We start from the raw sequence: 27824 nt of genomic DNA, 5'->3' as shown, positions 1-27824 counted from the left end.
GAGGATAGAGAGGGGAGCAGACTATGGAAGGAAGTAGAGAGAAGAGAGAGAGCACATACTGGATGGAAGGAGGGGATAAAGAAAAAGAGCACATACTGGTTTGGGGGAAGAGGATAGATTTAGTGAGATACTGAAAGGGGTGAGGGAAAGAGGTGGCAAGCTGTAGGTAGACAATGAACGGGAAATTGAGGACTGGAACATAAGTAGACAAGAGATAGAAAACAAATTGAGAAGGAAGAGCAAAAAAGAAAAAGGAAGGGAGAGGAGAGATAGAGAGAGAGACCAGAGCATTGGGGGAGGGGGAAGAGACAGATACCAGATCTGAAGGGAGGAAAGGAGATGCTAAAAACCACCTGGGGGAGGGAGTGAGAGATGGAAGGGAAGAAGACAGATACCACACCATGGAGGGAGTGGAGGGAAGAAGATGGGTGCCAGACCAATGGGGTGGGGGGGGAAGAGATGGAAGGGTGAGGCAGACAGTTTCTGGTAGAGGAATAGAAATAACATAGAAACATAGAAGATGACGGCAGGTAAGGGCCATAGCCCATCAGGTCTGCCCACTCTACTGACCCACCCCCAAGTCTACTATCCTAGGGATCCCACTCCTGGTGACAGGTTCCCTTGGCTTAACCCTCTAAGGGATCCCACATGGGCATCCCATTTGCTCTTAAATTCTTGCACGCTGTTTGCCTCAATCACCTGCACCGGGAGCTCGTTCCAAGGATCAACCACTCTCTCGGTGAAGAAATATTTCCTGGTGTCGCCATGAAATTTCCCGCCCCTGAGTTTGAGCAGATGCCCTCTTGTGGCTGAGGGTCCTTTGAGAAAGAGAATCTCTTCTTCCATCTCGATACAGCAGGTAATATACTTAAACGTCTCGATCATGTCTCCTCTCTCCCTAGGTTCCTCGAGTGAGTACAGCCGCAAATTTTTCAGCCTTTCCTCGTACAATAGGTCCTTGAACCCCGAGACCATCCTGGTGGCCATCCGTTGCACCGACTCTACTCTCAGCACATCTTTTCGGTAGTGTGGCTTCCAGAATTGCACACAGTATTCCAAATGAGGCCTCACCATGGTTCTGTATAATGGCATTATGACTTCAGGCTTCCGGCTGCAACCTAACAACTGTCTTGCCTTAGATGAAGCCTTCTCCACATGATCAGCAGTTTTCATGTCTGCGCTGATGATCACTCCCAAGTCTCGTTCTGTTGAAGTTCTAGCTAAGGTCTCACCATTCAAGGTGTAAGTTCTGCACGGATTTCTGCTGCCGAGGTGCATAATCTTGCATTTCTTAGCGTTGAAGCCTAGCTGCCAGGTCGAGGACCAAAGCTCCAACAAATGTAGGTCCTGTGTCATACTATCGGGTGAATTGCCGTCTCTCACTATATTGCATAGTTTGGCGTCGTCAGCGAATAACATTACCTTACCTTGAAGCCCTGAGTTAGGTCCCCTATGAATATGTTGAAAAGGAGCAGGCCCAAGACTGAGCCCTGCGATACTCCACTGGTCACCTCCGATGTTTTAGAGAGGGTACCGTTAACTACCACCCTCTGAAGTCTGCCACTCAGCCAGTCATTGACCCATGTAGTTAGTGTTTCTCCCAGCCCCATTGATTTCATCTTGCTCAACAGCCTGCAATGCGGGACACTATCGAAAGCTTTGCTGAAGTCTAGGTATATGACGTCCACGGATTCTCCCAAGTCTAACTGTTTTGTTACCCAGATGCCATATGGAAGAGGCAGGGAGAAGGCACAGTGGATGGAAGGAAGAGAATGACGAGAAGATGAGGAAAGCAGAAAGTAGACAACAAAGGTAGTAAAATAATTTCTTTTCTTTTTTTTTGCTCTAGAATAAAGCAGTATGTAGCTGTGTTGACATAGCTCTGATTTATAAAATAACAATTGTACAGAATGTTGTTTCTTTTTATGCTTTATTAAAATAAGTTCAGTATAAAACTATTCTAGGCTTGTGTGGATGGGATCATATGGTTTGTGGGGATGGGGCGGGGACAGGGCAGGGAACCGAGCTCACGGTGCAGAGACAGGGACAAATTTTTTCCCCGTGTCATTCTCTAAACGCAGAGCAGTTCAAAAACACTTCTGAGCAACTTGTTTGCAGAAAACAAACAGAGGGGGCAGGAGCAGCTCCCTGGGAAGGAGAAGGACTTGGAAAACATGATTGACAGTTTTCTACAAGCAACTTACTGTTTGGGATAGACACATTGCACTAGAAACAAGAGTTAAGTAAGCCTGCAAACTATTGGGTTACAAAACTAAACAAGAGAATCCTACTTGGTTGATTGAATCCACACCAGCATATGAATTACGTGAACTGCAGCCAACAGGAGGAGTGGCCTCTCGAATGAACTCTGACAACTCAATCCCTCCTCCAGGGTCACTGAAAAACAAACCACAATGATCAGGGCAATAAATCATTACCAATCAACTAAGTATGGTGCTCCACTGTTCTCTTTATTCTTGTACTTTATGGTATCTGATACAGGCTATTAAGAAAATAGAAAATGATGCAACGTTTGTAAAATCTGAGCATGACAAACAGTTTAGGTCAGCTGGCAATATAACCAATTAAAGTTATTAATTTAGACAAAATACATTTGCTTTTCACAGAACTTATTTTATTTATTTTTTACTTTGCATGTTTGTTATATTAAATCATCCAAAGATATTAAGGTGGTTTTAGAAATCAAAAATTAATCAGAAAATAGGCAACAGCAACAACTCATGAAAGAAAAGGAAATACAAAGAACGGGGATAGAGGAATAGCACAATAAATTACCCTTAGGTGATACATTTCAAAAACATGTACCAGGGAAGGGGGAGGTGGGTGTAAGAAGGCCAAGAAAACAAACAAAGAAAAATCAAGCAATAGCAATGGTAAAAGCCTTTTCAAAGAACCAGGTCTTAAGAACTGTTTTGAATTCATGATAGAAGAAATCAAGCAAAGATGGGGCAAGGATGGGGAGACTGTTCCAAAGAGAAAGAGCTATATAACAGAATGCTATATTCTGAGAACTACCGAGCCAGATATAGGAAGCAGAGGAAACCACAAATAAATTAGAACTGGCCTATCTTAGAAACTGAGCTGGGCAATAAAGGACCAGAAGAACTAAAGATGAGAGAATATCAGTGTAATATGCCTGGAAGGTCAGAACCCTAGAAATCCCACAAGCCCAATGTTGTTCAATCAACATAAGAGACATGATCATATTTTCTTGAATTATAAAAGGAATTTCAGAGCAGTATTTTGAAGGCACTAAAGGCGACAAAGTCAAAACACAGGAAACACAACTAAGAGAGAATTATAATCCAAATGATTTATGACCAGCATCTGAACCAATGTACATTTAGAGCTTTATCATTAAAATAAGGTCCAAGAGAGCAAATCCTCCTAAAATGCACGAAATGATTTCTGGACCTGTTAAGTAATATGAGATGAGAAAGAAAGATAATCATTAAGTACACCTAGAGACAATTTGAAGGAGGCTAGAGTTGAATGTGCACTCTGCACAGGTTTCGCTTCTTTATGATTTTAACATTAGTATAGTTAATTTCTGTCTCCCCCAGACAATTTTGAAGCACAGATCATAGAAGTTCAATCACTTGCACTCTGAGGGAGCCCACCAGCCTTGAACAGGGATGGCATACACTCCGCACCCCAGCCTTTGAGACTCACATCCAACGTCAGAATCACCCACTCCAAAATCCGGAGGGGAAGACTCCTGGAGAGCAAAAGAGGTCGCTGCCACCAGGCAACACTGTTCCGTGCCACTGTCGTCCAGGGCAGGGGTGCTTGTAATGGATCCCATTGCGGACTACAGTGAGAAATCAGAGCATCCTGTAGCGGACACAAATGGGCCCAAGGGACCACATCGATCGTCACCACCATGGTCCCCAGAACCTGGAGGTACTACCAGGCCATTGGGACCGGTGTGGCCGAATGTCCCCGATAACCTGTTGGAGCTTCTTCTAATGAGAACACTTTGTTCTGGTCAATGTGAAAGCAAACTCCCAGGTACCCCAAATCCTGAGGCCCCTAAATTGTGAGGAAGCTGTAATAAGAACTCCTGTTTGAATCCTTGAAAAAGCCTGTATGGGCGAAACGGGTCCCGTCGGGGCATGCTTATGCTTGAGACGCTGCATTAAAGGATAAGTAAAAGACTTATAAGCTGCTGTTTTTCTTTATTGGATATCTATCTACTATAACAGACTCGCGTTGCCTTCAGAATCTACCGGGCTGACCAGCCTTCCTCTCCCCTTTGTCAATTCTGGGCCAGCCAATCGCTGCCTGGCTGTGCCGGAACTTCCTCTCCAATGGCAGAATTTACGTCGGGAGAGGAATGCTGATCGGCCCAACGCTTCTGCATGGAGAGCTTGGGGCGGCAGTGACTTGGAGGCCTGTTCCCCAATAGGGGCAGCGGTGGCTTGCGGGAGGACAGGGAGAAAGAAAGAAAGGGGGCAGGTAGGGACACAGAAAGAAAGAAAGGGGGCATGAAGAGAGAAAAAAAGAAAGGGAGGCAGGGAGAGAGGAAGAAAAAGTTTGGGGAGGGAATGAAGTCTGGTGGAGAGGAAGCATACAGGCTGAAAGTATACAGGCTGAAAGAAGGGAAGAAATACTGGATGCACAGTCAGACAATAAAGATAGGAAAAATGATTTTATTTTCAATTTAGTGATCAAAATGTGTCAGTTTTGAAAATTTATATCTGCTGTCTATATTTTGCACTATGGCCCCCCCTTTTACTAAACCGCAATAGCAGTTTTTAGCGCAGGGAGTCTATGAGCGTCAAGAGCAGCGCGGAGCATTCAGCACAGCTCCCTGTGCTAAAAACTGCTATTGCGGTTTAGTAAAAAGGGAGGGGGGTATATTTGTCTATTTTTGTATGGTTGTTACTGAGGTGACAGTGCATAGAGTCATCTGCCTTGACCTCTTTGGAAAAAAAACCCAGAATATAAATGATAATTAACATTTTCTCTGCGTACAGTGTGCTTTGTGTTTTTAAAAAATTTTATTGTTGGTAGATCATTTTGACTTGGTCTTTTTAAAAGTAGCTCGCAAGCCCAAAAAGTGTGGGCATCCCTGGTGTAGACAGTAAAATCACACTTAACAGTCTCACTGTAAGTGTGCAGTCTGTCACCTATACAACAAAAGAAGGACCAGAACATCAAGATTTGTACAGCCACATTTCCTGCCATCACTGCTGTCTAGCTGAATATTAAAGCTGCACTAATTTTTTTTTTGAGGGGGGGTTAGGGAGGGAACAGAGACAACACTGGTAAAGCAGAGAGGGGGGCAGGTAGATGTAGGCTACAAGTGTGGGTGGAGAAAGAAAGAAGATGCTGGGCTATGAGAGTGCAGGAAGGATGAGGTAGGGAAGCTGCTTGGCATGGTGGAACCATGTGGGAAAGACCATGAGGGTTTTCTGATGACCAGGAAGAGGATGGAGAAAATACAGAAGGAAACAACATAGTAATGGAGGGTAGGTGAAATAATATAAAAGGAGGCCACGGAAGGAGTGAGACAGGAGAGCTAGAGGATGACATGAGGAGATGGAAAGTTGATAGGTACGTGAAATATAAAGGACTATAGAGAGGGCAGACAGAAAAAGGAGAGAGAGGAAATACATCCAACAGATGTATTGAGAGAATGGAAAAAGATAGGAGGAAAGTAGACAAAAACAAACAGACAAGCACCCACAGGCAAAAAAGCAGAAGAGAGATAGCGAGACCAGTATGCTTTAAGAAATAAAATGCCCAAACAACAAAGGTAGAAATTTTTTTTAAAGCATTTTATTTTGAAATTATTATATGGAACATGCTAGCTTTGGGAAATGTGCACCACAGATGTCTTTGAATATTGTTCACTAGAGAAGAAAAGGCCTATTTTTAACTTTTAGGGTTTTCAGTTCAAGTTTTGACTATATTTCTATTTCTAATTTATTATCCCTTCTTCTGTATTGGGAAAGGGTTTGTCCAAGTTTTGCATGTGTCCAAGGTATGGTATTCTGTTTGAAGGTAGTTTTTGCGCAGAACTCTATAGCAGTCCCACTTGATGTGTTTTACTAGTAGGTATATTGATGTTCTAGGGATTCATGTGACATTTACAGTGCTGCCTGTTCTTAGGTAGGGTTCAAGTTTGAATCATAGGCAGTAGTGCTGTAGTATTTATGTTGAATAATGATTTTTTCAGGTTTTGTATGTCATAATGTGCCTAGCAGTGGCGACATGAGAATCAGATTTCTTTTTTGGTTTGGTAACTTCCAAGGAGAAAATGTACTAGTTATGATCTGCACTTGTTGTTGGGAAGAAAATGTTTTTGTGGATACAAAAAAAAGAGATTGTGTACTTACCCTGGTAAGCTCTTTTCCAGTAGATAGATGAGACAATCTAGATACGTAAGTTGTATCTCAATAGTCATGTGCCATATGCAGAAGGAATCCACTCCAGATTTTTTTCTGTGACTCTGCTCTACTTCACTGTGCTCTCTGGCTCTACCTCTAGTTAATAAGTTTCAAGTTTAATAAAAAATTTGATAAAATCGCATTATCCAAATTTTTAAGCGATGTACAATTTTTTTTAAAAAAGGGAACTAACAACAGTCAACCCAATTCAAAATACTGTATTAAAAATCTTTATACTGCTTTCCCAACTCAAAGTTGGCCAAAGCAATTAAACAACTACCGTATTTCCCCATGTATAGGCCACAGGAAATGCCGTTTTAGGTTTTAAAACTCTTAGATAAGTCGCGGCTAGTAACATGGGGCGGCTTATCTAAGAGTTTTAAAATCTAAAACGGCATTTCCTGTGGCCTATACATGGGGAAATACGGTAGTTGTTTAATTGCTTTGGCCAACTTTGAGTTGGGAAAGCAGTATAAAGATTTTTAATACAGTATTTTGAATTGGGTTGACTGCCAAATAGGCAGCTGTTATAAGATTTCTCAGTATCAGGCTGGCGTATTCTCGTATTTTCAAGCTCTTATTACTCATACTGTGGTATTCAGTGCAAATTAAAATCATATTTTTGTGGAGTGCCATTGTAGATAGTGGAGTGGAGGAGTAATCTTATGATTTAGTGCAGTGGTTAGTGGAGTGGGATGAGAACCTGGGGAACTGGGCAAGTCACAAAAGCTTAAATTGTGAGCCCACGAGGGACCTGCATATAATGTGAACAGCTTTGGATGTATCACAGAAAGGCAGTATATCAAGTCCATCCATCATTCTTTACCCCTTTAAGTAAATAGTCTAAAAGGTGACCTCATCGGCACTTGTACTGAGACAGTAAATACCTGAGCCATCAGGATCTTTTCTGTTGCTACAGCTATTATATATTATCAAAAGTTTAAAAGTCCAATTTTCTGTTTCATTAATACATGACCAATTTAATTATACTCTTCTGCTTTCATTTTTTTAATTATATAGCAGGAAATTAAGTTCAGTGATCATTTTCACACCCTACAGAGATGACTACAACTTTGAGTATCTGAACAAGGAAGAAATAATGTGTGCTTTTCTCTTTGGTAGCCTTAAAGCTTTAAAGTGTTGCCTAAATTAGGTATTGCTGATTGTTACTGAATATGAGAGAAGTTGTATTCCACAGCTTCATGTGACCATGAGAAAGGAAAATGAGCCAAATCTGATGGAAGTATATTATCATTTAGAGGGAAGATCTCTGATTTCTCCCAATTAACAGAGTATCCGGAAAGGAGGGAGTATTGAGTGATAATGTGAATAAGATTGGGAAGGGAGAGTAAAGGGTCTCTCAGAAAAAGTAAAACATCATCTGCATAAGCTGCTAATTTGAAATCTCGATCAGAGGAGGGAATACCTTTAATTGAGGGACTTTGTCGTATAGCTGAAAGGAGTGGCTCTAACACTAAATTAAATAGCAATGGTGAGAGAGGACAGCCTTGTCGAGTACCTCTATGGAGGGGAAATTTATTGGATAAAGAATTGTTAATCCTAATACGAGCTGTGGGTTGATGATATAGCGTTTTTATCCAGTTTGTAAAAAATGGGCCAAAATTATACCACTTCAGGACATGGAAAAGGAAAGGCCACTCCACTCGGTCAAAGGCTTTTTCAGCATCAATAGCTAGGCCTATTACAGGGTCTGACATTGTTTTAGCATGAGCGTTAATATAGTGAAATAGGCGCAGGTTGTCTCCTATATATCTTTGTTTAATGAACCCTGTTTGATCTTTATGTATAAGCAATGGGATTATTTTGGTAAGTCTTAATGCAAGTAATTTTGCCATTATCTTGTAGTCTAAATTGAGAGAGATGGGGCGAAAGTTTTTAACTAAAGTGTCATCTCTGTCAGGTTTAGGGATTACTACAATGGTGGCCTCGGTGAAATTGAATTGCTTGTCCGGAGTGGAGTGGAGGAAGTCATAATATTTAAGGAGATGAGGAGCTAGTAGGGTGCGAAATTGCTTAAAGAATTCGTTCGTGAAGCCGTCTGGGCCAGGGGCTTTCCCAGCAGGTAAGGAAGATATGGCAGTTTCAATTTCTAATATAGTTATTGGAGAATCAAGTTCCAATTTAACAGATTCTGGAATGGTCGGATGAGTTAAGGAGGTAAGAAATGAGTCTATATCTGCTTCAGGAGTGGTAGATTCGGATTGGTATAAAGAAGTATAGAATTTTTCAAATTGAGAGGAAATTAGAGATCTGGTTTTGACTAATTGACCTGATGGATTCTGAATAGCCGTTATATGTAGTCTTTTAGATTTATTTTTAAGGTATCTGGCCAAAGGACGACCCATTATATTATCTCCCATGTAATGACCAGAGTTAGAGATAAAAATATCACGCCTAGCTATATATGAAACTAAAGTATTATATTCATATTTAAGATTTTGAATACGTTGGAAAGTATTTGGGTCATGTATGTGATTAGACATATGTTGTAATTCTAAGGTTTTGATGGAGTTTTCTAAATCTTTTTCCTTTCTCATGGACTGTTTCTTTTTCCAAGAGGCAATTTTAATCAATTCACCTCTAAGGGTTACTTTGTATGCTTCCCAGACAATGGAAGGGCAAATTTCAGGATCTTTAGAATTATTTTCAAAAAACTCCGCAGTGAAAGAATTGATTTTTTCAATAATTTCCTCGTCTAGCAGTAAGGCGTTGTTTAGCCGCCATGAAGGGGATTCCTTATGTGGGGCTGAGATGGATATATATAAAGAGATGGCAGCATGATCAGTGAGAGAGATTGGATGTATAATGGTATTGGTGAGATCTTGAATAAGAGAAGGGGATAAGAGAAAATAATCGATTCTCGAGTATGTATTATGTGGAGGTGAAAAATGTGTGTATTCTCTACCTTTCGGGTAAAGCAAGCGCCAAGGATCCACAAGAGAAAAGGCGTCCTTTAAAGCATGAAGAGCTGTGAAAGACTTGGATTTGGAGGGTTTACAAGAAGAAGATCTGTCAATATATAGATCTTGAATTTGATTAAAGTCCCCTCCCAATATCAGAGAACAAGTATCAAATTCAACTATCGCCAGCTGAAGCTCTTGGGGATTTTAATACATAAAGATTCGGTTCATGCTCAAGATCTTAATATATCTAAAGTCAAAAATCTAGTTCTAAACACTACATCTCGATGGACTCCACTCTTTTTATCCTGGTGGGGTAGAATTGCATCCATCAAAATGACTCTGGCCCCTCAAATTAATTATATCCTTTCTATGCTCCCTCTGTTATGCTGGAAATCATTATTTAATTGGCTAAATATGAAAATATCTGAATTCATTTGGAACAAGAAAAAACCTCGAATTGCTCTCGCCAAACTGAAAGCCTCTAAGATCAACGGTGGTCTCAACTTTCCTGATTTCTATCACTATTATATTGCTTCATTAGCCAAATATGGAGCTTACTGGCTCACTAACTCCTCCACTCAAAATCTTCCCACTCAAGATCTTCCTGCCTGGTTTGAAATGGAATTTTTTTATGTACGCCTTTACACATCTCATGCTTACTAACGGTGTCAATACCAAGGCACTTAAAGAGATACTCTTTATTGGGTGCAACGCAGCATGCTCTTTATCTTATAGATACATTGACTGAAATCTCAGTTAATGTTAGTCCACTCATGTCCCTTTGGAACAATCCCAAAATTCAAAATCACGACAAATCTCTATCATGGAAAAGGTGGCAGCGGGCAGGTATATGGTTTGTCCATCAATTGTCTACCCTCAACTCGTTAGTTCCATTCGATATACTGTGCTCTACATACTCGCTGCCTCCTTCTACTTATTCACAATGGCGTTCTCTCACTGGAGTATTGCCTTCTTTGCATATACGATTTGACTATATGACTTCCAAAAATACTATTTACAACTGGTCTTCTCTGTCTCTATTAAAAGGCAAGGCGATATCATCCTTCTACAGTATTTTAAGAGATCACTCCTTCACTTTTTCACCTCACTCTATGAAGCACTGGGACGCTATACTTACCACTCCGCTTTCTGACATTGATTGGGAGCTTTTCTGGTCATCAACAAATCGCCCGCTTTTATCTTCTAGAGTATCACAATCAATGTACTTTCTTATGTGGCAGGCAATATGGACCCCACTTCGCATGTGGAAAGCTAACTTAAAGCAAGACTCTGTTTGCTGGAACTGTTTGAAAGAGGAAGGAACTCTTGATCATATGTTATTTCATTGTACTCTAGTCCGCTCTTTTTGGACCTATGTCTGGAACACCATACAATCTATTACTAACTGCTCAGAAGAAATCTCTATAGACATTGTAATCCTTCGCTCTCAACACCCATGTTTCACACAATCAAATTGTCCACCTAAACTCATTGATACCATGTTGGTGACTGCTCTCATGCACATTCTAAAAAATTGGAAATCACCCTCGCTATTAGATTATACCTTTTGGTGGAACTCTCTGAGTATGTATCATAGATTTGAATCCTATGCATATGAGAAGAGAGTTACATTCCGAACCTGCATGAACTTGAAATACAACAAATCTCCATGGTCATTCTTAGACTCCTATGTACGCTCATCTTCTTAGACACTCCTGTTATCCTTTTCTTCTCCTCTCTTCTCTCTTTCATTTTTCTTTCCTTTTTCTTTACTGCTCTCTCTCATCTTCATCTTATATATCCCTTACATACATTTTTAATAATTGGAGCCTTTGCTCCTATACAGTTAAACATAGATTTATATATTTTATATACAGGAAGCTTTATTTTGTTTCTATGTACTTTAAATGATTCTTGTATCCTTTAAAATACTTAATAAAAATTATTGAACTGAGAGAAGTTGTATTGGACTTGAAAGAACAAAGGCAATTTCAGTGGTTCTCAACCTTTTTTCAGTCAGTATACCTAATGCTCATAAACATGACACATTTCATACACGACCCTCATATACCTTTGGTCTGATACAGTATTCAGTGCTTATAAATTAAATGTAAATATGCTTCCAGTGCAATAGGTGAGACATTCTAGACAAGCGGGTTGTATCCCAATGGCCGCGTGCCCTATGCAGAAGGAATTCACTCTGGATTTTTTTCTGTGACTAGCTCCACCTCTAGTTTTTTGCCCCTTCTTCATGCATGCCCGAAGGAGTGTTTCTGTTCTGTTCTCCCTTTTTCTTATGTTATTTTGATGTTTTCATCCCTTTTTGGGATTTTTTGTGCTTGGAGCATTTCTTCAGCTCTTCCTACGTAGAGAAGATGCAGACTCTGGTCTGCAGCTTACAGGCAAATCCCTGGTGGTACCTGTTGGCCAGCCTGCATTTGTTCTGTAGAGCTTGGGGCCATTCCCACTTTTCTCTCATCCTTTGCTAAGCAGGGGTTTGAGTCAGACTGTTAGGCGTCCTTTGGAGGCTCAGCAGGGTCTCGCAGGGTGCCAGCTGCGTTTTCGTCTCCACCCGTTTTAAGTAAGGTGTCCGTTGGTCCGCAGGGGTGGAGCTAAGTTCAGGCACCGTGTCTGACTGGCAGCCCAAAGAGCAGCATAGAAGAGGCATTTCCAGCATGAGGCACTTATTTCTTCCTATCCAGCTATTGTGAGAGAGCTTGAGACAGGCTGCAGTACATTTCCAGCACAGGTCACAGTGAGTAAGGCTGTCACAGATTGCGACCCATAAGGAAAGGGTCACTCTGGTGGCTCCAGTCTGGCCTCGCAGACCATGGTATACAGATCTGATGCATCTTCGCATAGACTGTAGCATTCGCTTGCAGCCTCTTCCAGATCTTCTCTCTCAAGGTCCAGCCTGCATGGAGGATCCCGCTCGCTTTGCTCTTATGGCATAGCTATTGAGCACAAAGTGTTAGAGCGCAAAGACTTTTCTGATAAAGTTATTTCTACTTTTATGAACTCTAAGAAGTCATCTACTGTGTCTGCCTACGCTAAAGCGTGGAAGACTTGCCAACATTGGTACGGCCAAGAAAGGAGCCATATTCCACTCCAATTTCCATGGTGCTTGCTTTTCTTTAGGTGGGCCTTGATTGTGGCTTCTCTGTGGGTCCAAGTCACCAGGCTCTCTTGTTTCAGAACCTAGGATTATAGTCCTTCCCTTGCATCTCACCTGACATGGCCAGATTTCTGAAGGCTGCTCTTCGCATTAAACCACCAGTCAAACTGCCATTCCCTTCATGAGTCCCTAACTTGGTCACCAAGGCTCTGTTTGAACCTCCTGAAAGACGCTTCTCTCTTAGATCTGATACTGAAGGCAGTTTTTCTGGTCGCCATTAACTCAGCAAGACGTGTCTCTATCTTATAGAGAGCCTTTCTTATGGATCTCGGAGACGGGGATCTCTCTCCACACAGTTTTGTTTCTACCAAAGGTGGTGTCAGCATTCCAAGTTCATCAGAAAGTGCGTTTGCCTATTTTTCCGCCTACAGGTTCTAAGATACAGGACCACATGTTGTGACAGTTGGATGTCTGAAGAGTAGTTCTACATTATCTGGAGGTCACTAATGAGTTTTACCTCTCTGACCATCTGTTTGTGCTGACTTATTCTTCTAAACAGGGCATTGCCGCTTCCAAAGCCACTATTTCCAGGTGGATACGTAAGGCCAGTTCGTCAGCCCACATTCTTGGTGATAAAAAGTCTCCTGTGTCTGTTAAGGCCATAAACGAGATGGAACAATGGATGACAGACTTCAAGCTCAAACTCAACCCAGAAAAAACAAAATTCTTCGTTGCCTCCCCTCTCCCGCTTGACAATAAAATCCCATTATGCATCAATAAACTCAACTACCCTATCCAGCCCACCATGAAGATACTAGGAGTTACTCTAGACCAATGCCTAACAATGAAAGAACAAGTGGATTCCCTATTCAGAAAAGGTTTCATTACTCTCTGGAAACTCAGAACCATTAAATCATACTTCGATATGCCAACATTCAGAACCATAGTGCAATCCCTCATACTGAGTCAACTCGACTACTGCAACATCGCCTATCTAGTAATCTCACAAAAGAATATGAGACGTCTCCAAATAACATAAGAACATAAGAAATGCCCTCACCGGATCAGACCGAGGTCCATCTAGTCCTGTGCTCCAGACATGTGGCAGCCCAATTAGGTACTCCTTTTTGGAGACCCGACTTTACCGTATCCCTCAATATGATATGCACGAAGGTGTGCATCCAACTTGCGCTTGAATCCCAGTATCGTAGTCTCCGCCACAACCTCCTCCGGGAGTGCATTCCAAGCACCCACCACTCGCTGAGTGAAGCAGAACTTCCTGAGATTTGTCCTAAACTTGTTACCACTCAGTTTCAGGCTATGACCTCTTGTCCGTGTCACATCTGAAAATGTTAGCATTTCTGCTTCTTGGTCTATCTTATCAAATCCTTTTAATATTTTAAAAGTCTCTATCAAATCCCCTCTCAGTCTTCTCTTCTCGAGGGTAAACAGTCCCAGTTTCCCGAGTTGTTCTTTGTAGCTCAAATGCTCCATTCCTTTGACGAGTTTCGTGGCTCGCCTCTGCACTTTCTCCAACAGAATGCTACGGTCAGACTTATCTTCGGGCTAAAGAAATTCGACCACGTGACACCCTACTATCGGCAGCTGCACTGGCTACCAATGGAAGCCCGAGTAAGGTTTAAATTTGCCTGCCTCTGCTTCAAAGTACTATACGGCCTTACCCCAAATACATAACGGACCTTTTCTCATTCTCTAACAACAAACTCAAGAGAAACACACACTCTAAATTCATTTCCCCTCCAGTTAGAGGCTGCAAAATGAAAAAATACCATGAACACCTTCTCTCTCACCAAGCAGCCCTATGGGGCAAAGACCTAGACCAACTGCTTTCGCTAACTACTTACGGGGAATTTAGGAAACGCCTAAAAACATACCTGTTCCAGAAATACCTAAACAATTGACCCGCTCTCCCCTCCCCCTCCCTATCCCACCAGAATTCACAGCACTGTTATATATATAATCTGTTATCTTCCTCTTATCATAATTTTACATTGCTACTTATTCCCAACAAGCCCAGTCGGACATCACCTACTAAAATGTACATCTTATAATTTTGTTCAGCAAATTGTACATCTTATAATTTTGGTCAGCAAATTGTATTTCTGTACTATTGCCTCTTAAGGTCTCTGCTCTCTATATTTCCTCTGAATATCTGCTTACTGTATTTCGCTGAATATCCAGCTCTCTTGATTGTAAGCCGCCTAGAAGTCGCAAGATTGTGGCGGTATAGAAAAATAAAGTTATTATTATTATAAAGTTATTATTATTCTACCAGAAGCATGGCCTCGTGGAGGTCTGTAGGGCAGCTACTTGATCTACTCTGCACACATTTGCCAAATTCTACAGAGTGGATGTGGCGGTGAGATGGTAGCCAGCCTTGAGGGTCGGTGCAGTCAGCCCACCCTAACCTTTTGGGACTGCTTTTGTACATCTCACTTGCCTAGAATGTCTCACTTATCCAATCCTAAAAGACCCCAAGGGAGCAACAGACCAACCATCAAACTATAAACCTATAGCCTCAAACCCACTATATGTCAAACTAATGGAAGGCCTAGTAGCTAAAGCCCTAAACAATTACCTAGATTACCATAACTTACTCCACCCCACACAATCTGGCTTCGGAACCAACTACAGCACGGAGACCCTACTAGGAACACTCATGGACATCGCAAGACAACATCTCTGCAATGGAAAAAAATGATGATCATATAACTAGACCTCTCTGCAGCTTTTGATCTAGCAGACCATGACATCCTCTTATAAACTCTAGATGCAATAGGAATTACAGGAAAAGTTCTAACATGGTTTAAAGGATTCCTACAATCCAGAACTTATAGAGTCAAAACAAACAAAGAAAAATCGAATCCTTGGTCCAACCCATGTGGCGTGCCACAAGGATCTCCCCTATCTCCCACACTTTTCAACCTATACATTGCCTCACTAAGTTCCTACCTAGACAAACTAGGCATTACCTCTTACAGTTACGCAGATGATATCACCATACTCCTCCCCTTCGACCAACTCGAACCATCCATGATAAGCACAATAAGCGGAACACTTGAAACAGTAGCAACATGGATGAAAGAACACAAACTAAAACTTAACCCGGACAAAACAAACTTCATCCTCCTGGAAAACTGCAAAACCCCAACCTTGACAAACATATAAATTAACTCGATCTCATACCCCATTCAACGCACGCTAAAACTCCTCAGAGTGCTGGTAGACAGAGGTTTTACACCATAAATCAACAAAATTATAAAAACATCATTCGCCACTATGAGAAACCTTAGACAAGTCCAAAAATTCTTTGATAGAAAACAATTCCAACTTGTGGTTCAATCACTAATCCTAGGCCTAATAGACTATTGCAACATACTATATCTCCCCTGCCCAACAACAAAGATGAAACAACTCCAAACAATACAAAATACAGCCCTAAGACTTATCTACTCTTTGAAAAAATACGACCACATCACGGAGGCCTACCACGACACACTGGCTCCCAATACAAGCCAGAATACACTTCAAATTCCTTTGCATACTATTCAAAGCTATAAACGGAAACAGCCCTTCCTACTGGAATAATCAACTAACTCTTTCCACCTCAATCAGACACAGGAGAACCCACACAATATTCACACACCCGCCAACCAAAAATGTCAAACGAAGAAAAATATACGACAACCTTCTGGCCACCAGAGCAGCAAAAATGGACCGACAACTCGCCAATCTGCTGACTTCAACTACAGACTACAAAACTTTAAAAAAGAAACAAAAACCTTACTCTTCAAAAAACACATAAAACCAATATAACTTTACCAAGAAAGTTCCAAACTCCACCGGCATTACCAATCTACTCCTTAGCAAATTAGAAAATATTCCTATATAATCTTATGTATTAAGATCATAACAATTCTTATGTAATCCGCCTTGATCTGCAAGGTAAAGGCGGAATAAAAGTCACTAATGTAATGTAATTGCACTAGAAAAAGAGATTACTGGTATCTTATCTCAGTTGTTACATACTTTGCACCTGTCTGGGATGGTAAAGCATCAAAGTACCTCATGAAAGATTTCTTAGGAAATTAGAAAATCATGGGATAGGAGGTAACAACATATTATGGATTAAGAACTGGTTGAAAGAAAGAAAACAGAGAGTAGGGTTAAATGGTCAGTATTCTCAATGGAAAGGGTTATATAGTGGGTTTTTTGAAGCCAACAGGGTAGTTTCCCTTTTGAGTATATCCTGTAAAAGTCTAGTACTGGTGGCATATGGGGATCTGAGACTTTTTCCTCCTATATCAGATCACTAACATAACAACGAAAAAACGGTTTATTCATTAGTGGTCTTGCATATAACTTGAAGTTCGGCCAAAGATATTAGTGGTAACAGTGGAAAGAAGGGTTATTCATCACCATTTTTGGGATAATTTTTAAAACAATTTATAGATTGAGAAGTATTTATTACCATAATATATAGTGGGAGTCCCCAAGGGTACATGTTGGGACTATTGCTTTTTAACAGGAATAACTAGTGAAATAATTAAGTTTGCAGATGACACAAAGTTATTCAAAGTTGTTAAATTACAAGAGGATTGTAAAAAACTGCAAGAGGACCTTGTGAGACGGCGCGTCAAAATGGCAGATATTTAATGTGAAAAAGTGCAAAGTGATGCATGTGGGAAAGAGGAACCTGAACTACAGCTATGTGATGAAGGGTTCCACATCAAGAGTCACCACCTAGGAAAAAGATCTAGGTATCATAATTGAGGATACATTGAAGCCCTCATCTCAGAGTGTGGCAGTGACTAAGAAAGCAAATAGAATGTTAGGAATTATCAGGAAAAGAATGGAAAACAAAGATGAAAATATTACCCTGCCTTTGTATTGTGCAGTTCTGGTTGCTGCATCTCAAAAAAGATATACACTTCTCCCTCCATAGCCACAGGGGTTAGGGGCAGAGCCGGCCCGCGAATATTAAAAAACCGCGAATAATATTTGGGCCAGTTCTGCCCCTAACCCCCACTTCCCCCTGGCTATTTTAAGCCCTGTAAGCTTCCCCTTAAGCTTTACCTGGTGGTCTAGTGGGTTTTCTGGGCAGGAGCGATCTTCCCACGCTCCTGCCCCGTGCAGATCGCTCACAGGAAACGGCTGCCTTGCTCCCGTCAGAGTTTCGAGAGATGACAGGAGCTCAAGGCAACCATTTCCTGTGAGCGATCTGCACGGGGCAGGAGTGTGGGCAGATCGCTCCTGCCCGAAAACCCGCCAGACCACCAAGTAAGGCTTAAGGAGGTGCTTGCAGGGCTTAAAATAGCCCGAAAAATTAAAATGTTTTTTTTGTTTTAAAATCACGAATAACCGAATCCGCAGATGCTGAAACCGTAGATTCAGAGGGGGAAGTGTAGTGGAATTAGAAAAGGTACAGAGAAGAGCAACAAAAATTATAAAAGGGATGGAACAATTTCACTATGAGGAAAAATTATATCCCTATGAGGAGAGGCTAAAGCGGTTAGGGCTCTTCAGCCTGGAGAAGAGGCAGCTCAGGGGAGATATGACAGATCTATTGGAATGAGTAGATGTGAATCACTTGTTTAATCTTTCAAAAAAATACTAGGACTATGGGGCATGCGATGATGCTACTAAGTAGTAGATTTAAAACAACAAGAAGAAAATATTTCTTCACTCAACAGGGAATTAAATGCTGGAATTTGTTGCCAGAGATAAAAGCAGTTAGTTTAGCAGGATTTAAGAAAGGTTTGGATAATTTCCTAAATGAGAAGTCCATAACCCATTATTAAGATGGCTTGGGGAAATCCATTGCTTATTCTTAGGATAAGCAAAATAAAATTTGTTTTCTCCTTGGGATCTTGCCAGGTACTTGTGACCTGGGTTGGCCACTGTTGGAATCAGGATACTGGACGTGATGATCCTTTGGTCTGTCCCAGTATGGCAATTCTTACATTCTTATGCTATATACTTATTATATTCTTCTGATTAACAATTTAAAGAAATAAAGTATACTAATTGGTCAGGAACCTTAACTCCACAAAGATTCATATTTAAATGAGGGCAGGTGAATTACATAGCAACACAAGAAAAAACCTGCATCTTCACTTCTATGTGTATGGCCCTTACCATACCAATCACTGAAAAGCAGCATCAGAGGTCCAAGAGCGGGTCTGAGTAAGACTTGTTTTTCTAACAAATGCTGCCCAATTATGTTTGTCACTGGAAACAACCTAGAGATATTAAAAAGGGTAGCCATCCAGAACAACAGATAGCTCTATGCAAAAAAAGATGATTTAAGTATTAATACAGAAAATGAAAACAAAATGTGCAGAAGTGCACAAAAGCAAAAAAGATAAAATAAAATATATATACTCAACTGCGAATATAATAAATCTCACACATAAGAAAAGAACACAAAAACATGCACAAGTACTATATTTGATCTTAAGCAGAATAATTTATTGGTCTCTACAGTAGTGCTGCCCATTTCAGCCTACTGAATCAATTTGATTCAATTCTCTTTTCTTGCCCAATCGGGCATTGTTTTTCCAACATCCTGAAAGGTTTATTTTGTAGCCTTTCCATCCATCCCACCCCCCTTTCACTCTCCAACCCCAGACCTGTGCTGTGGTGTAAACAAAATAAACAAAAAAGACTTTTCCTCTCTCTGTTAGGTCCTAGCTCACTGTCTTAACACCAGAACTGGGAAGATACACATTTCATATCTGACATATTGTAATCACATAAGAACATAAGAAATGCCTCTGCTGGGTCAGACCCGAGGTCCATCGTGCCCAGCAGTCCGCTCAAGCGGTGGCCCAACAGGTCCAGGACCTGCGCAGTAATCTTCTATCTATACCCCTCTATCCCCTTTTCCAGTAGGAATTTGTCTAATCCTATCTTGAACCCCAGTACTGTACTCTGCCCAATTACGTCCTCTGGAAGCGCATTCCAGGTGTCCACCACACGTTGGGTAAAAAAGAACTTCCTAGTATTTGTTTTGAATCTGTCTCCTATCAACTTGTCTGAGTGCCCTCTTATTCTTTTATTTTTCGAAAGTTTGAAGAATCTGTCCCTCTCTACTCTCTCTATGCCCTTCATGATCTTATAAGTCTCTATCATATCCCCTCTAAGTCTTCTCTTCTCCAGGGAAAACAGACCCAGCTTCTCCAATCTCTCAGCATATGACAGGTTTTCCATACCTTTTATCAGACGTGTCGCTCTCCTCTGAACCCTCTCGACTATCGCCATATCCTTCTTAAGGTACGGCAACCAATATTGGACGCAGTACTCCAAATGCGGGCGCACCATCGCCCGATACAACAGCAGGATAACCTCTTTCGTTCTGGCTGTAATACCCTTTTTGATTATACCAAGCATTCTATTCGCTCTCTTAGCGGCCGCTGCACACTGTGCCGTCGGCTTCATTGTCATGTCCACCAATACCCCCAAGTCCCTTTCCTGGGTACTCTTATTCAATAATATCCCTCCCATTTTATAGTTGTACCTCGAGTTTCTGCTCCCCACATGTAATACCTTACATTTCTCAACGTTAAACTTCATCTGCCATCTCGTCGCCCATTCTTCTAGTTTGTTCAAGTCCCTTTGCAATTTTTCGCATTCCTCTGTAGTCCGAGCTCCATTAAATAGTTTAGTGTCGTCCGCAAATTTTATTATCTCGCACTTCGTCCCTGTTTCTAGATCATTTATGAAGATATTAAATAGCAGCGGCCCGAGCACCGAGCCCTGCGGGACACCACTCGTGACCCTCCTCCAGTCGGAGTAGTGGCCCTTCACCCCTACCCTTTGTTTTCTACCCTCCAACCAGTTTCTGATCCATCTATGTACGTCTCCTTCCACCCCATGGTTCTTCAGTTTCCGGAGTAGACGTTCATGGGGCACCTTGTCAAAGGCTTTTTGGAAATCTAGATATATGATGTCAATGGGGTCTCCTTTGTCCATCTGTTTGTTAATCCCTTCGAAGAAGTGCAATAAGTTTGTTTGGCACGATCTTCCCTTGCAGAAACCATGCTGGCTGACTATCAGAAGTTCGTGTTTTTCAAAATGTTGATCAATGTTTTCTTTTATCAGTGCTTCTGCCATTTTCCCCGGAACCGAAGTCAGGCTCACCAGCCTGTAGTTTCCCTGATCACCTCTTGATCCCTTTTTAAAGATGGGCGTAACGTTGGCTATCTTCCAATCCTCCGGGATCTCGCCTGTTTTCAGGGATAAGTTGCAAATTTGCTGCAGTAGTTCCGCTATCTCCTCTTTTAATTCCTTCAGAACCCTTGGATGTACGCCATCCGGACCCGGGGATTTGTCAGTTTTTAATTTTTCTATCTGCCTGCGAATGTCCTCAATGCTCACTTCTATGAATGTTAATTTTTCTGCTTGACTTCCGTTGAAGAATTGCTCAGGTTCCGGCATGTTGGACGTGTTTTCGTTAGTAAATACAGACGAGAAGAACATGTTAAGCCTTTCTGCCACTACCTTCTCCTCCTTCACCACTCCCTTCCTGTCTCCGTCGTCCAGCGGTCCCACTTCCTCTCTAGCTGGCTGCTTCCCTTTAACAAAATAGAAAATAAAATTATTTTTTTCTACCTTCCACTGCCATATCCAATATTTGTTTCTTTCCTACTGTCTACCATCTCTAGTTCAAGTTCAATTTATTTGATATATCGCAGATATAAAACCGGGAATAAAATCTCTCCCTGCCTTGTGCCCTAAGTCAAACTTCTCCATTTCCCCATGTCCAGCATATTTTGCTTCTTCCCCTCCATTATCACATGCAACATTTCTTTCTCTCTCCCATGCAACATCTCTCCCTGCCCTCCACCCTATGTCCAACATTTCTCCCTCTCTCTCTCTTTTCCATGCATGTTTTCCTCCCCTCCACCATATGCAGGGTTTCTCCCTCACCCCTTTCTACCTCTCTTCTCCCTTCCTCTCCTCCACCCCAACAATTCTTCCTCTCTCCTCTGCCCCCCCCCCCCATGTGTAGGATCGTTCCTACCCTCCCATCCCCCTGAGCAGCAGCTTTCATCCCCTCCCACTCATTCCCCTGTGTAGCACTTTTCCATCCCTCCCACCCCCTCATCCCCCTGTGCAGTGGATTTCCATCTCTCCCACCCATCCCCCTGTGCAGCAGAACCCCACCGACTCGCCCATCATGAGACCTGACATACCTCCGAGGCCTCCTAAAGCAGCAGTGGCGGTGGACAGTCAGCAGCGGCATCAATCTGAACGGGCTACTCGCAGTCTGCCCCACTAGGGCCTCCCTCTGCCACGGCATCAGTAACACAGCAAAGGGAAGGATCCGGCGAAGCAGGCCATGAGCAGCTCATTCAGAATGATGACACTTGCTTAAGGAGGCCTCGGAGGTATGTCAGGTCTCACCAGGGTGGAGGTGGGGTTGGATGCTGAATCGGTGAGTCCGATTTTCTAGGACAATGAATCGCTTCAAATCAATTCACCTAAATGAATCGCTTCAAATCGACAAATCAGGCAGCACTACTCTATAGTACCAAAGTCATTCTTACCATAATTTGGTAGCTCCCAGATACCTACCTGGGTCCACTGCTGTCCTCTCTCCTAGCTGAGCCATCGCTTCGTTCAGTTTTGATTGCTCTATCAGTCAGCTCACTGGCACTTCTTTCCACAATCTCCCCCTCATCCAGGGCTCTATGTAACCGGTAATTTACCATCTTCAGAACAATAAAAACAGCAGCTACCACTGGGCAATAGATGGCTACTATCACCATAGAAGGTGGAAGGGCCTTGAAAGAAGAGAAATATTAAAAATTAGCAAAGAGAGAAGAAACCTATGCAAAGTAACCAGGTGATTGATACACTAACATCGCCTTGGCTATGCAAAAGAAAAAAAAATCCAGGGGTTTTAGCGATCAGAAAAAAAACGACAGGTCTGCCTTGGGTTTTTTTGTTTTTTTCTCAGTAGCACAGATATTTTATGTGTGTTATATATGCAAAATATCTGTCCCATAAAATAAAAATGGAAAAAAGTCCCACTCCACCGATGACAGCCCTCCCCGACGAACACAGCACCGAGAATCCCCCCCCCCCAAAAAAAAAAAGAGAGAGAAAATTGACAGGAGGGATGCCCTCTCCCTCCTGCTACCGGATGCTCCCCCGAACACCACCCTGTACCTTTGGTAGACGTTGGAAGCTGGAGGGAAGCACGGTCCCTTCAGCTCCAAGGCCTGTCCGTCGAAAATGATGGGCTTTCCCCTCTCCGGTGCACTGTGATGCATGGGGATGCACTAATTGGCTCAGGGGAGGAACCTTGGCTTCTGAGTCAATCAGGTCCTTAGGCTCCTCTCTCTGTATTCCATGCGATGCACAGGGAGGAGCTAATGTCCAACGTCTTAGCAAATCAGAACCTTAGACCCCCTCCCCATGTATCACATGGGATACAGAGGGAGGAGCCTAAGGCCTTGATTGGCAGGAGGGTGTGGCCATCCCTCCTAACAATTTTCTCTTGTGGGAAGGTGGTGGGGACAGCTTGGCAGGAGGGAGTGAGCATCTCTCCTGCCATTTTTTGTGCAAATCATTTGTATACAATCTTTTTGGTACATTGATTGCTCTTCTGCAATTGGCCAACAGCAATCCAGTCAGTATTAGTGATTATGTTTAGTGCATCTAGTTACTTGAAACAAAGTTGCACACTCAATACTGAGCAAATCAAGAAATATACAATTATGAAATCTTTTACAGGTACACCACTAATTTTCCAGCAATGGATGCTCCGGCACTTCCTTTAGTCCAGTGGCAAGCAACATCTGCAATCAGCTGCTCCCTCCCGCCTCGGCTCTCCCTCCGAAGTGGCGTCCTGGTCCTGCAACCTGGAAGTGACAGAGGGAAAGCTGAGGCCGGCACGAGCAACTGGTTGCAGATGCTGCTTGCTGCCGACGAAGATTTAAAGAGGTACGGGGAGGGGAAGACAGAGAAGAGGAGAGGTGCTGGGGTGACCATCGATTTGGCAAAATGATTAATTCGGCAAGGGTCTGGAATCGGGGATGCCAGAAAATCAGCGGTGTACCTGTACTAAAAAGCATTTCTTGAAACCTGAGAAGTCTCTGGAAAACTTAAAAAAAAAAAAAGAAAAAAAGATTCCTCCAGGCTTTTTACTCTGCACCAAAGCAAAAAAGGAAAACAAAATGTGGTTTCCTAGAAGAACATATTAATCCCTCTATGTAGCATGTTGATTAGAATAGAACTGCATGTCTTGCAACGGATGTGCTCCAAAATGTTCAAACAGGAATTAGTAATAGAAAGAAACAGAAAAGCTGCTTGTGATGATTGTTTTGATTATGTCTAGACAACATTTACAGAGGAGGAAAGCATTCAGTTTTTAACTGGTGACTAATCTTCCTGTCTACGTTCCAAGCAGCCGCCTTATGTTCACTTCTTCATAGTCTGGCCAAAATGGTCAGTGATTTTGAGCAGATGGATCATCTTTGCCCTTGGCCTCTGAGTCTACACAGTAGCAAAGTGGTAAAATGCAATTGGTGCAGTGGGCTGAGAACATGAAAACTTGGGTTTGATTCCCATTGCTGCTGTTTGTGACCTTGGGCAAGCCAATTACCGTATTTTCACGCATATAACGCGCGCGTTATACACGATTTTACAAATCGTGCATAACCATGCGCGTTATACGCGTGAGCACGTTTTACAACTTTTTTTTTACATAGTTCCCCCCCCCCCGATTCACCCCGCAGGACCGCTTGCACCCCCACCCCGAAAGACCGCTCGCACTCGCACCCGCACCCCCAACCCGAAGGACCGCTCGCACCCCCACAGCCTCCCCACCCCCACCCCCCATCATAGAGAAGCTCCTACCATTGTCCTGCTGCTTCCTCAGCCGGCGGTCCGGCCCTTCTGTGAGCCCTACGTCTGCGCTGCTTCCTCTTCCGGCGGTCCCGCCCTTTCTCTGACAGAGAAAGGGCGGGACCGCCGGAAGAGGAAGAGGAAGCAGCGCAGACGCAGGGCTCACAGAAGGGCCGGGACCGCCGGCAGAGGAAGCAGCAGGACAACGGTAGGAGCTTCTCCATGATGGGGGGGGGGGGAGGCTGTGGAGGTGCGAGCGGTCCTGCAGGGGGGGTGAATTGGGCATTGGGGGGGGTATCAGGCTTTCAGGGTGGGGACAGGACTTCAAGGGGGAGAGGAGAGTCGGGGCGGGCGAAAGGAGAGTCGGGGCAGCCAGAGGAGAGTCGGGGCGGGCGAAAGGAGAGTTTGGCGGCGACGGGAGAGTCGGGGCGGCATGCGCGGTATACGGGTGTGCGCGGTATATAAAAATTTCTTTACATAAATTACAGTTTCCCGCGCGCTATACCCGTGTGCACATTTTACACGGGTGCGCGGTATATGAGTGAAAATACGGTACCTTAGGTACAAAAATTAACCTTCACAGATTGTGAGAACCCACTAGGGGCAAAGAAGGTACTTGCATAAAATATATATATATAAATTACTTTGGCTGTACTACAGAAAGAAGGTATATCAGATTCATGACCCTTTCTTTACCTTGTATCCTTTACTTCTGACCAATAAAACCTTAAAATGGTTACATGACAGCTAAAAGTAAAAATATACAGAACTTTGTTCTCATACTAAATAAATAATTAAATTTCCCATCTAATTAGCATTCTTTTAAAATGAAATTATATAGAGAACATAAATAATTGTATTCTGAAATTACTGAATTCTATATCAAAATGATTTTTTTTAAATCCATGGTTTCCCCCAGTCTCAAATCATTAAAGCACTACAAACTAAAAATATGGTCCAAGTTGTTGATGTTGTGTATTCTTTTCTCATGCCATTCCTTTGAACTCTTCAAATCAGATTAAAAAGAACTGTCTCAGAGCTGGTCACATGGAATCTAAACATCTTTTAAAGATTGATATGGATTTTGCTCACACATTTTTCAGTATAGCTCAAGGTGTACTTGAATGTACACTTCCCCCTCCCCATTCACGGTTTCCCTACTCGCGATTTCACATAATCGCAATATTTTTTGGGGGGGAGGAGGGGGGAAAAACCCATATTTTTGTCTTCCCCCCCGGCATCCTTGCCTTACCTGGTGGTCTAGCTGGTTTTCGGGGCAGGAGCCATCTTCCTACACTCCTGCCCCATGCAGATAGCCATTAGGAAATGGCTGTGGGGAGTTCCCATAGTCTCTCGAGAGACTACGGGAACTCCCCACAGCCATTTCTTAATGGCTATCTGCACCGGGCAGGAATGTAGGAAGATTGCTCCTGCCCAAAAAAACAGTTAGACCACCAGGTAAGGACGGGATGCCAAGGGAAGGCGGAAGGGAGGCGGGGGTGGGTCAGAGCCAGATATTCGCGGTTTTTCACCATTCGCGGTCCGGCTCTACCCCTATCCCCCGCGAATAATGAGGGAGAAGTGTATTTCTCTCTTCCCAGAGGGCTTACAATCTAAGCTCATACCTGGAGCAACAGAGTGTGAGCTGCCCAAGACTAAAAGCAGTAGCAGGATTTGAACTGGGCTTTCTTGGTTGTCAGCCCAGTGGTCTAACCAAAGGCTACTCTCCTTCACTCATTAACCTTGTTGTCACAAATTCATGTTGGATTACTTTCAGACAGTTGGCTTTATTTAAATGTTTGACTGGGGGCTGGGGATTGGGTGATAGATCAAAACATACTTGCTTACATCAGTGGTTCTTTTCAACACAGACTTGGTGGCAGCCTAGCCAGTAGGCTTCAAGATATTCACAATGAATATGGATGAGAAATATGCATACAAGAGACAGAACATACAAATGTTTCTCATACACACTCATCGTGCATAGCCTGAAGCCTCACTGGCTAGGTTTTGCCCAAGACTAAATTGACAGCCACCGGTTTACACTTACTATATCAAAAGTTAGAGACTGAAACCAAATCTCAGAAAATTTTCAAAACAGCTTATCCTTATCCTTTTCCAGAGCATACCTAGCCCAGACAGGTTCTCAGGAATGAATATACAGATTTTGCATACATTGTGTCTCTCATATTCATTCGCTATACATACCCTGATAAGCACACCTAGCTAGTTAGGTTCCCAGAAAACAGCCACAGAAATACCTCAGTACCCTGGGCCAATCAAGTAGCTTAGCTTTGCATATCCTTGCTACTGTACCACAGCTGCGACCAAATGTCTTCATTTCAAAAGGTAGAAATTATTCATACCTGTTAATTTCCTTTCCTTCAATCCTGCTAGACTAATCCAAACCAGTGGTTGTGCCCCTTCTTGACCACCAGATGAAAACAGAAGAGAAGGGGCGGGACCGCGGCAGAGAGAAGAGAGTTCCAAAGCTGTATAGCAGCTTGCAAAGATCACTAGCGCCAGCGATCTTATTGAAGGCTGCCGAAATTAGGAAAATTCATTCCGGGAAGCTGGGGGAACACGCAGGCCTTCCAGGGGAGGGGGATACAGGCCTTCAGAGGAGATAGGCAGGCCAGCCTTTGGGAGGGGGAGATGCAGGCAAAGGATGTTACAGTAGTCCAGGAGTCCGAGGATTAGGGACTGGACCAGAACCCTGAACTGTTCATTGTTGAAGTATTTTCAGATTTGCCTTTAAGTTGCACATAACTGCAAATGCTTTCTGGACTGATTTGAAGTTGCATGATGCAGCCTTTGTCTATCATTATTCCCAGCAGTTTTAGGTTGGGTTGTAGGGGATATATGATGGAGTTTATTTCTAGGTTTGTTATGGTTGGGGTTTTGTTTTTTTCTAGAAGTAGGAATTTGGTTTTGTCTTGGTTCAGCTTTAATTTGTGGTCTCTCATCCATTGTGGCACTGTTTCTAGTGTTATGTGTAGTTGGTTTGTAGTGTTGGGATTGGATTGGTTGTAAGTGAGGAGTATGGTGATATCACCTGTGTAGCTGTATGAAGATGAAGTTATTTTTAGGTTGCCTAAGCAGGTGCTGAGTGTGCCTATGTAAAGATTGAAGAGTGTTGGAGATAGTGAAGAGCCTTGTGGGACTCCACAGGGGTTAGTCCAGGATTCAGATTGTTCTTTGTTTGATTTGACTCTGTATCTCCTTGAGCAAAGGAATCCTTTGAACCAATTGTGGACTTTGCCTGCGATTCCTATTGCTTCCAGTGCTTGTAGTAAGATGTTGTGATCTACCAGGTCAAATGCCACAGTGAGATTAAGCTGTATGAGCAGCATTTGTTTGCCTTTGCTCAGGTGTTGTCTGGCTGTGTCTAGGAGAGAGACTAGTAGTATCTCTGTACCAGGGATCTCAAAGTCCCTCCTTGAGGGCCGCAATCCAGTCGGGTTTTCAGGATTTCCCCAATGAATATGCATT

General features: G+C 42.7%; 1 protein-coding gene across 1 annotated transcript in view; it reads right to left on the bottom strand.

Moving 5' to 3' along the window:
* PCNX1 (pecanex 1) overlaps window positions 1-27824 on the bottom strand; it is a 311984-nt gene that overhangs the window by 239834 nt on the left and 44326 nt on the right. The window contains 2 exon segments of the mRNA XM_033952015.1: window positions 2292-2397; window positions 22056-22264. Of these exon segments, the coding sequence (XP_033807906.1) occupies window positions 2292-2397; window positions 22056-22264 (315 nt within the window).

The sequence above is a fragment of the Geotrypetes seraphini genome, chromosome 7 (genome assembly GCF_902459505.1).
Source record: "Geotrypetes seraphini chromosome 7, aGeoSer1.1, whole genome shotgun sequence".
In the NCBI taxonomy this organism is placed as follows: domain Eukaryota; kingdom Metazoa; phylum Chordata; class Amphibia; order Gymnophiona; family Dermophiidae; genus Geotrypetes; species Geotrypetes seraphini.
Note: the sequence above shows the minus strand (reverse complement) of the source record. Positions and strands in the feature narration are given on the sequence as shown.